Source organism: Cavia porcellus, unplaced genomic scaffold (assembly GCF_034190915.1).
Source record: "Cavia porcellus strain 051 isolate PalLab524CR breed Dunkin Hartley unplaced genomic scaffold, mCavPor4.1 scaffold_2, whole genome shotgun sequence".
NCBI classification, from domain to species: Eukaryota; Metazoa; Chordata; class Mammalia; order Rodentia; family Caviidae; genus Cavia; species Cavia porcellus.
In genome coordinates, this window is record NW_026947485.1 from 95,452,228 (window position 1) to 95,470,375 (window position 18,148).

General features: G+C 34.4%; 1 protein-coding gene across 6 annotated transcripts in view; it reads left to right on the plus strand.

Moving 5' to 3' along the window:
- Plekha1 (pleckstrin homology domain containing A1) overlaps positions 1-18,148 on the plus strand; it is a 68,905-nt gene that overhangs the window by 36,804 nt on the left and 13,953 nt on the right. For all 6 annotated transcript variants that reach the window (XM_063244879.1, XM_063244881.1, XM_063244878.1 and 3 more), the window contains 2 exons: positions 1,453-1,550; positions 16,076-16,201. In XM_063244879.1, coding sequence (XP_063100949.1) covers positions 1,453-1,550; positions 16,076-16,201 — 224 coding nt within the window. The remainder of the gene's footprint in view (positions 1-1,452; positions 1,551-16,075; positions 16,202-18,148) is intronic.

The following is an 18,148-nucleotide window of genomic DNA, read 5'->3' on the forward strand; positions in this document are numbered from 1 at the left end:
TTTAACAAATGTGCAGGTTGTAAAATAAATAGTTTTTATTCAACAGCATCAATAAGTTTGTAAATAAATATATGCACAGGTGTGCTTTGCTTTATATAATTTACTTCCCTAAGAGATGTGTGAAAATTGTTTATAAAGCTCCAAATTCTTAAAAGTTTAGATAAAACTCAAAGAATAGAAAAATAAAGTGTTTATTTTTATAATACTAAGTTAAAGTTTTCCCAATGTATGAAATCTAGAGATATTAAAGGAAAAATTAATAGAATATGTCTGTTTAATCATACATACCATGAAGAAAATAAAATGACAAATAACAAACTAAGGAAAGTGGTTAAATAAAAGCGTCCCTATGAATTATTAAAAGACACACAAACAGAAATATCAATAAAGAAAATCAAGCTCACAAAACGAACAGAGATAACTAATACACATACAAAACTAATTTGTCTTGGTAATCAAAGAAATTCAAAGTTAAGATATATTCAGTAGTTGCGTTGTCAAAGAATGCTGTATTAGTTAGTGTTTGGTCAGGAAGACACTATATAAAGTATTTTTGTATCAAGGGACTTATTTTAGAGAACTATTTTTCCAAATATTGGAAGGTGGAATATTGAAGTAACCTATAAATTACTGGCAACTGCATGAAGCCGTTTCTACTGTAGGGCTAAAGAGGCAAAAGTGAAGAGACAGTGTACTCCTCAGGTCTATGGAGGAATAGCCACCAGTAAACTGGTCATTGGTATCCGTGGGGGCCCCACAAGGCTGGTGAAGGAGCTTTGGAAAGTTTTGAAATGGTAGCTGGCTGCATGCTATGATTGGAGGGAGGTCGGCAAGAACCTACAAATCTCCCTCATCCTTTCCACTCCCACCGTTCAGGTTGCCACCAGTACCTCCCCCTGGCAGAATGTAACCCAACTGGCAGAGAAGCCTGAGAAGTACTAACATTTGCAGACTTCCAGTACCAGTGTAGCAGAGGTGTGTGACAGAAAGCAAGAGAAGTTTCTAGCTAGCATGGGTGCTGCTGGCCTGGACTGGCAGAGTGCAGCATAAAAGAGAGTTTTGTGAGCCTATTGGAAAGAATGTGATGGATCCAACCTTTTGGGAAGATGATTTGCAAATAATGTAAAAATTGTAAATATGAATTCCCTATTACCTAAGTTTCTGTCAAGATAATTATCCCATAAACCTCTAATGTTTTATCTGATTTTGGTAATTGGAAATAGCCTAAATGTCTGTCCTTGAAGGATTGACTTGATATATTGTGGTTTATCTATTTAATGAAAAATGTCACTATAAAAGTTTTAACTATGTCATTGAGTACTTTATATGACCTAATATATTTTATCAAATCCAAGAAAATCATAATTTTGAATCTAGCAAGATTTTTGAGCTGCTACAAATTTTGAGGTAACAAGTACAAAGTTTCATGGGTTTATTTTTTATCTTAACCAGTTATGAATGCAGGAATGAGGAAATACTTCCTACAAGCCAATGACCAGCAAGACCTAGTAGAATGGGTGAATGTCTTGAACAAAGCTATAAAAATTACAGTAAGTATTTATATGTTTTTAAGAATTCTTCAATATATGGAAGTAATCTTTACATTTTGAAAAATGTATCTACTGAATACATGTCAGCAGCTTACCAACAGGTGTTATACTCAAGGTTGGTTTAAAAGACACGGTGAGCATATGAAAACATTTTCTTGTACACGATGACTATTAGCCCTTCGATCAGCCTGTGGATCACTTTTTTACCCAGTATGTAATAAGGATGTACTGTATATCACTGTAGCTTTTAGCCAGTGTTTATAGGAATGTTCAGGGGAAAGTGCATGTAGCACTCAGAGTTCTACCTTGGAGGTATGCTTTATTTTCAGAAGTAGGTTTCTACCCAGGCAATAGAAATAGGCATCCCTGTCTTGTAAGCCTTGATCAAATGACAGTTGAAGGTGAGGGGAAATGAAGGGCTTAGAAATGATGTTCAGGAATTAGGGATTGGGCATCGAGAGTGATGGAAGCCAGAGGAGCCTGCCCATTTGGCTTTCGGGAGTAGGTCTTGACCTCTAAACATCTTTTTCACTTGTGTTTTTGCCTTGAGTTCCAGAGCTTGATACCCTTCCCCTCCTTCAGTGCTTTAGCTTCTTCCTTCCAAGCTGGGCTTTCTTCTGATTAATTTTCTGATGAATATTAATATTAGTGATTCTTCTCTTATCAGGTCTTAGAACTAAAGGCTTTATCTAAACTTGCTGGGAAAATAAGGCATAGAAAGATTGACTTGTACAGTTTTAAAACTGACAAGCTATGTAGCTGGGAGCTCAAGCTAGCCTGTGAACAAAAAGCTCTCTTCTGATACTTTTGTGAAAGTAGAACCAAGCTTTTAGAGTGTATTGCTGATGATGACAGTGTTTAGGTCTGTTCCCTGACTGAGCCTTGTACCTCCTCTTGCTTTTAGACTTACAGAGAAACACATTGTAGGCTGCCTGGAAAGGTTCAGGAAAGAGTTACTGGGCAGGGTTGTGCCAACTGAACTTTATTTTTAGTTAAGTGCTCTTATCAACTGTCCGTAAAAGTTAAACTCTCAAAGAAGGGTGCACCAAGAGTCAGCATGTTAATTATTTGTTAGTTTCCATCTAAAATGAATGATTCAGTGTTTATGTGACAACTCAATAGTTACTATAGCTAAAGCTTGTATTGTAGTTAGATTGAATTTTTTGTCTGATAGAGAACAGCTTGTTAGCATGTGACAGAAGACACCCACACCCTGCATCCGATCTGTACATAAAGCAGAAGTTATTTTGGATTTATACAGTTTAAGGAAAGCATTATTTTTAACTGATTCAGAAATATGTATTCTTAAAGGAGTTTAACTGATTATTTTTACCTCTTTTAAGAAATATTCCCTGTTTGGAAAATTTCTTTAGAAATATGTAGTAAGTTTTTTTACAACTTGCTGTAAGTGGCAGTGCTAGTTAAGTGCTTTTAGAAAAAAGTAGTGCATGGTCTCAGGCATTTTACCATTTCGGGGGTTACTGAATTTTGGGGAGTAGCTTTTTGTAATTTATTCATGTGATAAAAAGTCCTACTTAAAACTGATTAGGGGTTGGGTGATACATTAAAGTGTGCATTTTTACTTAGCTCTTCTGGTCTTAAAGCTTTAGTTTACATGTTGAAATTTTTAGTTTTTAAGTAAACTTGAAGATAATTTTGTGTTTTTATAATTCACATTAAAGTATTATACGTGTAAGACACAAAAATCCTTATTTCACTAAGAAAATGTTTATATTAATGTGAATACAAAATTGATAGCACTTACTAAAAAGTTACTTTTGAACAGATAAATTTAGCTTGTAAGATAGCAGTTAAGAATTTCCCATACTTTTAGGAAGATCCATTTTGTTTATTTTTATATAATTTTGTCATTTTTTAATTTCATATGCATTTTATATACTTCAATGTATTAGAATGTGAAATTACTACTAATTTTCATGTAGATACCTTGAAAAATTAGTTTCTATTTTGATACATATGCAGTTTATACATTTTGGTCAGTTATGTAATGTAGTAGCCTGCCGAGTACTATGTGGTATGTAAATTTAAAATCATTAGAAATCCCAAATTAGATTTTGAGACTGTGGTTTCAACATAAAGGTGGTTAGAGGATAGTAGAAAAAGGAATGGTGATTATTTAACTACTTGCTAACTATAGTAACTTTCTATTTTAATGCCCTATTCTGTCTTTTTCTTTGCTTTCCTTATGTATGAAGATGGGTTGGTGGCTACCCTCAATATTCTTTATCTATTTATTTATTTTTTTTAAAGAGGACTAAGAGAGAAACCAACCTTAAAGGGAGGGAAGTATCCAATGACTAGAGTTTAGAAAGTCAAAATTTAAAGTATACTTTATTTATGTAAATTACAGTATAAATATGGTAGTTTCTGGTCTCCTGTTGATTATTAAGAAATGTATGTGGTTTATTTCTAAGCAGAAATTCACTGTTTTTAAAGTGTCCTTTTCTACTGTAGATTTTAATGTAAAAAATAATACTAGATTTTAACTTAAAATTAGTCTTTTGAAATTGTGGCAAAACTGTTGTGTGGGTTTTATTTTTATTTTTTAATCGTAAGTGGGAGCAAGTAGAAGAAAGAGTAAGTTGAATAGAGGACATTGGTCCTAACAAAATGGTCTTTGTACCCAAAATGGTCTTTCACCCAACCCCTAATCAGTGTTAAGCAAGGCTTTTTCCTCATACTAATGTTTTCAGCTGGCTGATCAAGTTTAGAGGACAGAGAAAATTCATGTAACCCATAGTTTGTGTTTGAATTACTTTCAGTCTTTACACATGGTCATTATTCTTGGTGAATTAATCTTGCCTTCAATTTTTTTGCACAAGAAAGCTGGCATTTTTATTTATGTCATTCATAAATATTGAGGTGTATTTATTCCTCTTTTCATTCTCTAGTCATTTTTACCTTTTTTACTACTTCAGATTTTTTACTAGAATCATGTGTAAATGTTTTCTAGAAAGAAATTCAGATTTGTCAAGGAAAATAGCCATATAAAAAAATAGAAAATAGGTGAAAGAGAAAAGACACCAATCAGAGAAACCAAAGCATATTCAGTGTCTGATGCTTGGTCTCACTGCTGTCTTTTCTGATTCTCATTAACAGTTGGCTAGTTTTGTAGAAGATGGGCCTAAAAATGTTTATTTTAGTGGCTGAATTTAAAGTAACTTTTCATTCAGTTACTTGTAATTTTAAGGAAGTTTCCTGTATTTGTAGGTATTTTATTTATATTTTTCCTATTCTTAGGCAATTATAATTTAGACTGTAAAAATGCAATTCTAAGTTAATAATTAGACTTTAACTCTAGAACTATGAAGCCAGTAAATTTAGCAGCATAGGTAAAGATTGTAATGTATTATCATTTCTGGGAGAAAAAAAAAAAAATGGAAAACCAGTCCGAATTTTGGTATTTTTGTAGGGCTGTACTAAAGATTTTCCTTGGAACTTTCCATGTGTAGGTAACCTCTCAACTTAGTGAAATGAGTAATAATTACTACTTTTCTTATGGATCATCTCTTAGCAACATATCTCATCTAAAACAGTTGAGTAGATTTTCTGTTTCAGATTCCCTTAGTGCAGTTTTGTATTCTCAGTGAGATAACACAACCATATTTTCACTGTTGAAATAATTAAAATACATGATACTGTTCATTAGAAAAATACAGTAGGCTTTCTCAGTAAATTGTTTTAGGGTTTGCTATCCTAATTTTGGTAGATAAATGAAATTTTCATCCTTAGTGTATCCTCCTTACAAAGCATTCCAAAATATGTAGCTTCTTAGGATTCAAAGAGTCATTCAGGATTCACTTCCTTTCTCTTTTTGCCTATGTCTGTCTTTCTCTTTTGTTTGGAAGCATGACAAGAAATACAGGGTAGGAGGGAGAGAAAAGAGAGTTAGAAGTCACTTAAGAGACAAGTCATTTATATCTATAAACATTTATGTGCAAAAATGTTAGATTTGGGATCTCCTATTGCTCAGTGTTCTCTTACATAATACATGTTTGCTGAATATTTTGCATAAAGCTTCCTAGAAAATCCTTATCTGCATTGTATAGCAGCTTTTCTACAGAGTTGGTGAGAGTAGCATCATAAAAAGTGAGAGTAAAGTTTTGGAACAGTACATTATTTCTTGAAGTGTGATTTGCGAAACACCTCCCTCTAGAAATCTGTTCATCCATGAAGATTCTGGGGAATTTATTACAGATTTATTGAATCAGAATTTTTGGATTTCCAGAGCCTGGAAATGTGAAGTTTTTAACTGTGTTCCACAGTGATGCCTTATGGACACTACATCTAAAGAACCCACTGTTCTTTTGAATCACAGGAATATATGGCTACAGTCTCTGAATACATTATGAATGGTGTCCTTTATGGTTCTGCTGGTACCTTGTTAAAGCAGGATTAACTATGTGATAACCTTGAATTAAATGTTTTTATATTGCTGCCTTTACCACTGTTAAGTATTTTCACATTTCTGAAAGATTACAAGATCCCTAAATGCTCTTTAAATCATTGACAAGAGACTAAATCATGTCCAGCATGATAACTGATGTTCAGTATGTTTTATTATATTTTTTTCCATTGCCTTTACAGTTCACAATTCATGTATGGACCATATGGTTTAACAGTTGAAGAAAAAATACAGGATTAACTGAGTACCTTATTCCCTGATTAGTTCATATAAGAAGAGCTAAAATATATCTTAAAACATTTATAATACTCTTAACTCTTTGATTTCACTTTAGTGAGTATTTTTGAGAGTCTTCTGTTGTCATAATTATTATTCATTTATACTTAAAATTTATAACTGATTCAGGTATTTGAATTTCTTCTAGAGGATTTAGTGCTTCTGTTTTAATAATTAGATCTTTGATGTATATTGATTTTAGGTTAGTGCATGGTGATAGGGATTTAGTTTTAGTTTTGGCGTGTGGAAAACCAAGTTTTCCAGTACCATTTATTAAAGAGGCTGTGTTTGTAATCTTTGTCAAAGATAAAGTGGTCGAGTGTGTTTACAGTTGTTTCTGCATCTTCTAATCTGTTCCATTGATCCTTAGGCCAGTGTGTGTGTATGTGTGTGTGTGTGTGTGTGTGTGTGTGTGTGTGTGTGTGCGCGCGCGCGCCAGTATCATGCTGATTTTATCACATTAGCATTGTAGTATAATTTCAAGCCAGGAGTTGTGATGCCCCCCTGCCTTGTCGTTGCTGCTAAGAATTGTTTTTACTATGCCATTTTCTTATGTACTCTTTGATCATCTTTTTAGAATACTGTAATTTGCAGTGGATAGATCTTTTACCTCCGTGGGTTTTTTTTTTTTTTTTTTTTTTTTTTTGGTGTTATTGTGAAAGGTGTTTACCTAATTTTGTTCTCATTGAGTTTACTGTTTATGTACAGGAATGCTATTGATTTTTGAGTGTTGATTTTGTATCTAGCTACACTACTGAATTTGGTTATTATATTTTACAAGTCTTTTGTTGGAGTTATGGAGGTCTTTGTAGAGTATTATATCATCTTCAAATAATAATTTAACCTCTTCTTATCCATACTCCTTTTATTTCTTTTTCTTATCTAATTGGTCTGGCTAACGTTTCTGAAACTATATTGAATAAGAGTGGTGAGAGTGGATAATCTTCTCTTTTCCCTGATTTTCAAGTGAAAGCTTTTAGTGTTTGACCGTCAATATGATGTTGGCTGTTGGTTTGTCATAGATAGCTTTCATAGATGGCTTTTACCAAATTAAGGTAAATTACCAATTATAGATATATTACCATCTATTCCAATTATCTGTAAGGTTCTTACAACAAATAGGTGTTAAACTTTGTCAGATTCTTTTTCTGCTTCTGTTGAGATGATCATGTAATTTTTGTATTTGACTGTTGATATAGTGTATTACATTTATTGATTTGCATATGTTGAACCATCCCTATATCCCTTGGATGAATCTCAGTTGGTCATGGTGTATAATCTTCTTGATGATTTGCTACATTCTGTTTCCCAGTATTTTTTTGAGGAATTTTTGTCTGTGTTCATTGGGGAAATTGGCCTGTAGTTTTCTTTTTTGGGTTGGGTCCTTCTCTGGTTTTGGTATCAGATTTTTTGCATCGAGGAATGATTTGGGGAATATTGCTTCCCTTTCATTTACATTAAAGAGTTTCAGCATTAATGGCATTAGATATTCTCTAAATTTCTTATGGAATTCAAAGGACCTGGGCTCTTTTTGTTGGTAAATTTTTAATTATATTTTCAATTTCATTACTTGGGTTACTTAGAATTTTTGTATCTTCTTGATTCAGTTTTGACAATTCATACATATCTAGGAATCTGTCTATTTTTCTGTGTTTTCCATCTTACTACACTACTGGTTCTCGAAGTAGGTACTTAGGATCTTTTGGATTTCTGCAGAGTTGGTTGTGATTTCACCCTTTTTCTTCTTAATTATATGAATTTGAGTCTTTTCTTTTTATAGTTGGCTGGCAGTTTATTAATTTTATTTAATCTTTCAAAGAATCAAAACTTTGATTCATTGATTCTTTGTATAGTTTTCTTAGTCTTGATTGCATTAATTTCTGCTGTTTATAATTTCTTCCCTCATATGAGTTTTGGGTTTGATTTGTTCATTTTTAGAAGTTTAAGGTTCAACATTAGATTATTTGGGCTCATTATGTTTTCCTGTTATGTACATTCTTATAAATTTCCCTCTTAGGACTGCTTTCTTTGCATTCCATAAGTTCCAGTATGTTGTATCAGCATTACCATTTTATTGTAGGTATTTTAATTTCTTCTCTGTGACTCATTAGTTGTTGGGGGAGCGTTATTTAATTTCCTTGTATTTATGTGGCTTTTGTGGTTTCTTTTGCCATTGACTTCAATTTTCATTGCACTGTGATCATATAATATAGTGGGATAATTTAAATTCCTTGTGTTTTTTAAGCATGTTCTATGGGTTGGGCCTAGTACTTGGTCTGTTTTGGAGATTGTCCTATATGCAGCTGAAAAGAATGCATATTCTGATGTTATGGAATGGAATTAGACATCTAGTGAGTCCATTTGTTCACAGATTTGGTTTTAGTTCTGATACTTTGTTGATTTGTTTGTCTAATTGATTTTATTTGTGACAGTGGGGTATTAAGATCCCCCATTATAATTGTGTTAGTGTTTATTTGATTTTTTTCATGCCCATTAATATTTGTTTTGTGAAGTTGGCTGCACTGGTATTTGGTGTACATATTTTTATGATTATAATTTCTTCTTGAAGTTTTCCCTTTACAAATGTGTAGTGACCTTGTCTCTTTGATCAGCCTTCACTTGAAGTTCCCAATGTCTGCAAGTAGAATAACTACCCCTGCTTTTTTTCTGGCTTCCTGTTGCATGCAGTATTGTTTTCCATCCTTTGACTCTCATTCTATGAATTTCTTTCTGAATTAACTGTGTTTCTTGAATGCAGCATATTGTTGGATCTTGCTTCTTGATCTATTCTGCCTGTTTCTTTTGATTGATGAATCAAGACCATTAGCAGTGATGAATATAATTGATAATGTATTGGCTTATCTTTCTTGTATTATTTTCCTGTTTTTGGTTCCCTTTCTTCTCTGTTAAATTGCTTAGCCTATTTGGTGGTGGCTTCTTTCTATTGGTGTTCTTGATATTGTGGTCTTCATTTTCTCCTAAAATACCCTTCAGAGCATTTTAGAGAGCGGATTTGGTGATCATGAATTTCTTCAGTTCTTTATCATGGAAGTGTCTTATTTCTCTGTTGATTTTTAAAGATAGGCTTAGAGACTACATCAGTCTAGGTTGGAGGTTGTTTTCTCTTAGGACTTGAAATATGTCACTCCAGGTTCCCTTTGATTTAAGGGTTTGTGTTGAGAAGTCTGCTATCATTCTGATGGGTTCTCTTTTATAGGTGGTTTGTTTCTTTTCTCTAACCACTGTTAATATTAAGTTCTTGTGCTGAATTTCTGGAAGGTTGATAATTAGATGCCTTCCTATAGATTTATTTTGATCATAGCTATTTAGTGTTCTGTATGCTGCACTTAACTGTATGTTAAATTGGTTTTTTTTCTGCCAAGGAAGTTTTGTGTAAAGAGATTTTTTTTTTATGGCATTTGTGCTATCTTCAGCTTTCTCTTTGATGCCAGTCAGTCTTAATTTGTTCTTCTTCATTGTGAAGCTGTTGGATTAATTTTTCATAGTCCATGCTATTTTTAAGATAGCTTTCTTTTTATGGTTGCTAACTGCAATCCTGTCTTCTAGATCTGATGTTCTGTGCTCATCTTCATTCAGTCTGTTGTATATACTTTCAGTGGTGTTTTTAGACTCTTGGATTTTTGTTTGGATCTGTCTTATGGATTCTGTTTTTTTCCTATGTTGGACATTTTTGGTTTCTATTATTTTCCTAAGTGCCTGTATTCTTTTTATTTGTGTCTGCTCCAATAGCTTTCATTCTGATCGTCTCTTTTTACCTGAGAGATTTTTCCCCCTTATTTATCCATTTGTTTTTTTCACTTCTGCTGCTATCATTTCAGAAAATTCAAATGGGTGGCTTCCAATTTCCTCTATCTCACTGTGCTTGTCTTGGGTGGGCTAGAGGTCCAGGGTTACATTTTGCTGCTGTGTGTTGTCTTTTTCTATTTTGTTTTCTGTGTTGATTCTTCTAAATTTCTTATGGTAGATAGCTTTATCACTAGTATTGAGACTCCCCTAGGAAATATGTGTTCCTCAAGGATGTATTGTAGTTGTCAGTGGTTTTATTCTTTGTGTCTATCCCAAGACCCTACTTTCCAATTTGTTAAGGATCAGAAATTTCTGTCTTTTTGCTTAGACTTGGTCTTTTGGTACTGAACTATGCTAATGGTTATGACCCCAGACAATCACAGTATTGTCGGACAAGGAAAAAAAATGATTATAACACATATGTATAACTTCCTGGCTAAAGTAGTACAGTTAGCAATAATAATAGCATCAAGCACAGCCTAGCTACTGACACAATGTGACAAACTGTTAACCTGATATTTTAAATTATAAGAGCAAGTTCTACAGTTATATGACAAAATCCAACATACACTAGGAACTTGTGCACCAAGAATTTTCCCTTAGTAGAGTGATTTTACCCTATAGAAGGAGATTTAAAAGGACTAGGGGAAAGGACAGAGAGATAAATGAGGACAGGTAGAGTAGAAGCGAGGCTCGGGGACACCCAGGTTTTGGTACACTAGAGAACACAGGAGGAAAGAATGCCAGAGAAAGCAAAAGAATATTGAAGTGAACTAGAAAGAGATAATGCAAATAAAATCAAGAGAGATTGTAGAGGAAAGAAAAAGAAGACAAACAGAAGAAAACAGAAAAGTAAGAAACCTAAAAAGTGAAAAAAGGAAAAGAAAGAAAGAAGCCAATTACACAGAAAAAAGGAAAACCAATCAAACAAAGAAAAAAATATTAAAATTCCTCTGGTGTTCACAATTTTCTGGTAGTGTCCAAGTTGGATCCCAGAAATGTGCTGTGTAATCCCACTGAGTTATGGTAGGATTTGTGCTTTGTGAGAGGCTGATCTTGGCCTCTGAGTATGGGTCTGGGACTGGTCTTCAAATAAATATTAATGGGCATGAAAAAAGCAACATTCTGGATGTCTCCTTACTGTGTTTGTGTCCTCATCCCTCTGCCAGTATCTCTACCACCCCTAGGCAGGGAAAGCCTGAGGTTGTTCCCAGAACCATGTATAGTTGGCTCCTTTCAGACTTTGCACAGCTTCCTTGGTTCCATATCACTGATTCCTCTCACATGCTAGCCGTTGGGCAGGAGGCATGCCCTTTTCCCACTGCAGACCAGGCCTGCTTGCCTGCTAATGCTACTGGGCTAAAGCTGCTCTGCTTGTCTCAGACCAGAGGGATGCTTCTAATCCCTTTTATTTGGGGATAAAACTGAGTTTTGATAGCTACCATAACAGAGTCTAGGTGGTCCTAACTCCTGCTTTTCAGCAGAATTCTCCGTAGTGTGCTTCCCACCTGCTGACAGTGAAGTGATCCAGGATCCTTCTGCTGCTGGAGTTCACCCTGAGCTTTGTATAAAATGGCAAGCATGCCTGCCTGCTGCTGTTGCCCATCTGTGTACTGAAGCACAGTGCTGGTTCTCATCACTCACCAGCTGATAACTTGTATTCTCACTGCTGCTTCAGGCTTTTCCACATCACTGGTCCCTGCCTCTGTTGATTGTTGATGTTATTCCTTGTACAGTTGGGATTCTGGTGTGAAAGTCTGTCTAGGCCATGACTTCGAGTCTTACATATTTTATTTTCTAATAGATTATGTGTTTGTGTTTTACTATTTATATCTTTGATACATTTTGATTTTAGTGTGGTACATGGTGAAAGATATTGATCTGGATTCATCGTTCTGCATGTGTATAACCAGTTTTCTTAGCACTGTTTGTTGAAGAGTCTTTCTTTCCTCTACTATTTTTTTTCCTGTTTGTCAATTATAAGGTGGCTCAACATATCTAGGATTGGTTTTGCATTCTGTGTTCTGTTCTATTATTCCACTGATCCATGTGTCCGTTTTGTGCCAGTACTATGCTGTTTTTATCACTGTAGGTGCTGTTGGTATTTTGATAGAGATTGCATTAAATCTGTATATCAGTTTTGGAAGTATGGCCATTTTGGCCAAAAAGGATAGCGAATGTCTTTCTATTTTCTGATGACCTCTTCAAACTCCTTTTTCATAATACTGAAGTTTTCATTGTAGAGATCTTTCACATCCTTAACTAATTTAATTCCTAAGTGTTTAATTTTTCATGAGACTATTATGAATGGTATTGGTTTCCTGATTTCTTCCTTGGTGGGTTTACTGTTGGTGCATAGGAATGCTGGTAATTTTTGTGTGTTGATTTTATATCTTGCTAAATTACTGAATTCATTTATTAATTCAATAAGTGTTTTTTGTGTGATTTTTTTGGGGGGTCTTCTGTGTAAAGGATCATGTCATCTGCAAATAATGACAATTTGACTTGTTCTTTTCATATATATGTCACTTATATTTCTTTCTCTTGCCTGATTCTCTGGCTAATGTTTCAAGTACTCTAACGAATAGGAGTACTGATAGTAGACACATTTGTCTTGTTCCTTATGTTAGAGGCAAAGCCTTCAGCTTTTTTCAAATTAGTATTCTGTTGGCTGATCAGTTTGTGCTAGTTCTGTTCTCTCTTTGGTTATGTCTTCTTTAAACTCAGTGAATTTCTTTGCTTCATCTTTTATTTTTGCAATTATTATTTTCCTTTCCATCAGTGCCCTTTGGGTCTGCTTTGGGAGTTTTGGAAATCTTTGGAGGCATTTTGTTGCCTTTTTTCATGTTCCTGTTTTTTGATTGATAAATTATGCCGAAAGTTTAGGTCAAATCAAATGAAAAGAGTTTTTTGTTGGTGTGAATATCTGTTTAGTTAGGTTCTTTTTTTCTGTGATGGCCTTATTCATCAGGAGGTGTTTGCCACCTCATAGTATTCAGTTTAATTGGGTTGGATCCTGTTAGTGTGTTGTAAGGAGACAGTTTCTACTGGTTATACCAGTGTCAATGGATCCAACTGTACATCAACCACAGACATTAAAACTTGTTTTAATAATTTCATCTTTTTGTCTATATTCCTTCCATACTATATTATACTGATATTCTTGGTTCATCTGGGATGTGGAAAGTGGGGAAGGAGAGACAAGGGGAAAGGGATGAGATTATGTCAGTGGGAAGAGAAGGAGGTGTAAGAAAAGTCAGTAAGTAAAAAGTACAAGGTCAGCTAGGTGTGGTTGCAGATGCCTGTAGTCCCAGCACTGGGAAGACTGAGTCAGGAGGATTGCCAGGAGTTAAAGCCAGCATAAAGCTACATAGTGAGTTCAAGGCTAATATGATCTACATATGAGACCCTGTCTCAAAAAACAAAACAAAACAAAAAAATAGGAGGTTGTACTGTGTTTAAATTATTTTTATATCTTTAGTAAAGGGTTAGTATTGAAGAGATTTGAGAGTGTGTTGGTTTAGGCAGGAGAAGGTGTGCAGATAAATGGAAGTGTAGAGTTTGAGGAAGGCTGTAAGATTATCAGAACTTGTTAATATATTTGTAGGTAGTTTTTTTTTTTAACTTTCCAATTCCAATTTTTAAAGGATTACCCTGATATGCTTTTGAATGGTACTGTTAAATTTATAGCACTGGTTAATTGTTGCTCTCTAATGCACTTATACAGGCTTCTGTTACATTTATGCCATTATATAAGTAGAGAAGAGGGAGAAGGAAAGTGAGATAATGAGAGAGAAGAAGAAGAACAGGAAGGAAAGAAAGTAAAAAATTAGAAGAGAAAGCTGGGCATGGTGCACACACTTGTAATCCTAGCATTTAAGAGTGAATCAGGAGGACTGTCATGAGTTTGAGGCCAGCTGAACTACATAGCAAGATCCTGTCTCAAAACGAAATGAAATAAAATAAAACAAACAAAAAATAAAATAGAAAAGGTAGACGAAAAGGACTAAAATGGAGCAAGTAAAAGGAGAAAATCTTGAAGAATGAAGTGTCATAACCAAACAAGAAAGAAGCAAGAACCAGAAGAACAAGACAACCAAAACTAACAAAAGAAAATGGAAAGAAAGGGAAAAAAACCAAACAAACAAACTCCAGATGACCTAATTCAAGTGAAGAAGCAAGGAACCAACTAAAAGAAAAATAGTAATAAAAATAAAAACCTTCACACAGTTTGCACCCCACTAACCCAGAACACATCTGCACAGCTCCCTTTACACTGGGGACACAGTCTGATTGTAATAGTTTACCTCTGTAGGCCAGACAGTTTATTCTGTGTTGCCTGCCCAAAGCTGTGAAGAGTTGCTTTCTTCAAATATGTGCCCTAGTTGCAATTGGTCATGTCTGTGTTCCAGGCCTCTGTGGATCCAATTTCCTTAATTTATTTGGGGGAGTAAACATTGAAGATGTCTCTATGTCTTCCCTCTATAGGTTTTTCTTGACCAGTATTTAGCCAATGATCACTGGCCCTGGCAACATTTACCTTACCTTCTCTCTGTCCATGGATGTCTATGATTCTCAGCCCTACCCACAAAACCTAGTGTTAGCCCTCTTTTCCAGTGTAGAGTGGTAGGCAGGACTTTCTACCTTTTCAGACCTTTCTAGTTTTTGGAGAAACAATAAGACAGCCCTTACTCTGCTATAACTCTGCCAAGTCACTCCTTGACCTGGACAGTGTCTCTTTTCACAGATCTCACTGCTCTACTGTTTTGCATATTTGTCACAGACTAGGTTTCCATGCTCTGCTGTCCCCAGCTAGGCAGTCTTGGGCTGCCCTGTGGGAACCTGCTGGCAGTTGTGAGTAGTGAGCTGAACATTTCACAGATAGTACTCCCATTGAAGGAAAAGTGATTTATTTTTTTCTGTGTCAGACAAGCCTTTCTTCCCATAGTTCCATGGCTCACAGGTGCTAGAATACTGTTGTTCATAAGATGGGTGCATGAGGATTTGTTCCACTCCATGCTGGTTTTGGCATCTTTAAATCCCGTGGTTGCATGTCTCACTTGCCATGCCCAGTCAGGAGGTAACAGTAATTGTGTCTATTCAGTAGGCCAGACCATCACCAAAGGGGCAGATCTGTTTCCTGGGATGCCTGGTCTGAAGTGGAGGTGGGGTTCCATGATCCAGGAATGGTCTGATTTCTCATCACACACATTCTAAATACTAAGTTTTAGTCAGCTAGATTTTCTTTTCCTTTGTCCTCCTCTATCAAACCCTGCATCAGGATATCTGTTTTTCTTCAGCACCAGTATGGAGCCACTCACCCTTGCTTTCATACCCTCTGTGGCCCTCTTCCCTCTTAGTGCTAAGAAATTTTGTTACTGTTCATATTTTGATTTTTGATTTGTGTGGTTTTATTCTGCTGCTTTTAGATTAGTTCATCAAGTCAGTCATTTAGCCTTTATTCAGTACTTGCTATGTGTTTGGTAATATACTGTCTTGAAGCCATGATAAAGATAAGTGTGTTGCATTCCCTGTCCTTGAGACTTTCCAGATCACTGGAGTGGAAGAAAGGAAGATAGCAGCAAAGAATAAAGTGTTCTAATAAACAAGGTCTGCATTCTAGAGCATAGTGGTTGGATTTGGAAGAGTCACACAAACTTGGCTAATATTAATACAACCTGGATCTATACCTGTATTCCTTAATGCCTCTGAGCCTATGTTCCTTACGTCTCAAATGGGATAATAGTGTTTCTGGGCATAGAGCTGGTGGGAGGTGAAATGAGGAAATGTGTGAAGTACCTGTGTAAGCAAGCACTTAGTAAGTGACAACTGTATTATAAAACATTACCAGAACAGAATAATAATGAACTTAAAAGACTATACATATACACTGTAAATAGTTCATGTATACTTTTTTCATTATATATAAGTGGACAATTGGTAAATCTATGATTAAAAAATGGGTGGCATATATAAATCTGGTTGTAAGATGGCTCATTTTTATGTATTGTTTTAGGTACCAAAGCAGCCAGACTCACAGCCTAATTCTGATAACCTTAATCGCCAAGGTGAATGTGGGAAAAAACAAGTGTCTTACCGAACTGACATTGTTGGTGGTGTACCCATCATTACTCCAACTCAGGTAACATTTTATTTTTTGAGGACCTCATTGCATATTAATTTTTTAATTATCATCCAAACTAAAATACCACATCTCTTCTAAATTAATAAAATACTGAATTACTACAAAACCTACTATTTTTTTCCTATTCCAAAAGTATATGTTTATTGTTAAAAAAAAAAAATATGTCACAGATAAACATTTAATGGTTTGCATGTTTCTTGGAACCTTCTTATGTGTACTATGCACTCCCCCAGAAATGGAGATGTGAGTTGCATTTTGGGCTTGGTAAATAGTTTTTCACTTACCATAAGCATTTTCCTAGACATGAGATGATATTCTAAGCTACGTTCCATGACTAGAGAGTAGTTCTGCCCATGGAATTTTCATAATTTTCAAATTCAATATGGAGTTCTTTTTCTCCTTTTCTTCTCTTTTTCTTATGATAAACTTCTTATGGTTTAAACTTTATAGTCACAGATGATGTTTTATAAATGAACAATTCTTAGAAAAAATTTGCTGAGTCACAGTTTACAAATATGTATATTTTTTTAAGATTGATTTTTTTTTTTTACAACTTAGATTAGATGAGCTAAAACAAAAGAAGAATTTTTCTTAATGATGTCCCAAAACTATGATATGCTGATGTCTTACTTGAGTATTAGGAAAAATATAAATTTGTAAACAATTTTTATGACATTAAAACTTGTGTATGAGTTTAGGTTTCTTGTGTTGCTATTGATAGAACGTTTGTCAATAAGTTTTTTAAGTGTTACTGTCAGTGTTGGGCTTTTTAAAATTACATTTGTGTCTTTTGAACTTAAAGGATTTTAATAGTTTATAAATCTTTTAATCCAATTATATATCATATTTCAGGTATTTTGCCAGCAGAGGATTATTAATTAAAAGAAAAATCACACAATATTATTTACCTATTGTGTGCCTTCTTTATGCTTGGTATATCAGTGAACAAAAATCCCTGCTCTTTTGGCAGTTCGCAGTTGTTACCAGAGTTGAATAAAAAAATTAAACAGGATTGTGTATGTGTTTGGTTTTTCAAAAAGCAGTTGTTTTAACCTAGTTATAGCTAGACTAAGTTGTTTTATTTGTATTATGACTTGAATTGATGTAGATATTTTTGCCTGTAGTTGTGTTTAGATAATGTAGTAGTTTGTATCTGTAGCCACTGGCTATTATAATGTCTTGTTTTCTTCAAAATAGCTGTTGATACTATCACAGATAATAAAATCAAACAAACCAGGATAAAACCATTCCAACTAATGAATGCAAACATTATGAGGCGAAGCAATGTAATGGGGAATCATGATTGCCATAAACTCTTCTGTACTCTTACCATTTCTTACACTAGGGAGACTATATGGTATTTGTACATGTGAGTTTGATTTATTTCACTTACGAGTATGATCTCAAGTTGCGTCCATTTATTTATAAATATCTCAATGTGATCATTCTTTATAGATAGGTAGTACTCCCAATATATAAAAATACAACTTTTTTATCTTTTCCTCAATTGATGAACACTTAGGTTGTTTCTAAGATCTGGCTATTACAAATTGTGCTGCTATAAACATGGGTGCACATATATCACTGTGAAGTATTTAAGAGTTAGCATCAAAAGCATAGTCCGTAGGGCAAAAGATAGGTAAATTGAACCTCATTAAATTTTAAAATTGCTTTGTAAAAGACTGTGTTTCAAAAATAAAAAGCTATACATGCCAGGAAAAAAAATACTGTTAGCCTTTTAGTCAACAAAGCTAACAAAGAACTTGTATCAAGAACTTACAAAGAATTCTCTAAATTCATTAATTCAAAAAACAAAAATCCCAATTAGAAAATGGGAAAACTTCATGATAATTCAGAAAAACAAAACATGAAATACTATACTGATAACAAGTGAAAAAGATGGTCACCATGAGTAGCCAATACGGAAAAGCGAATTAATACCGT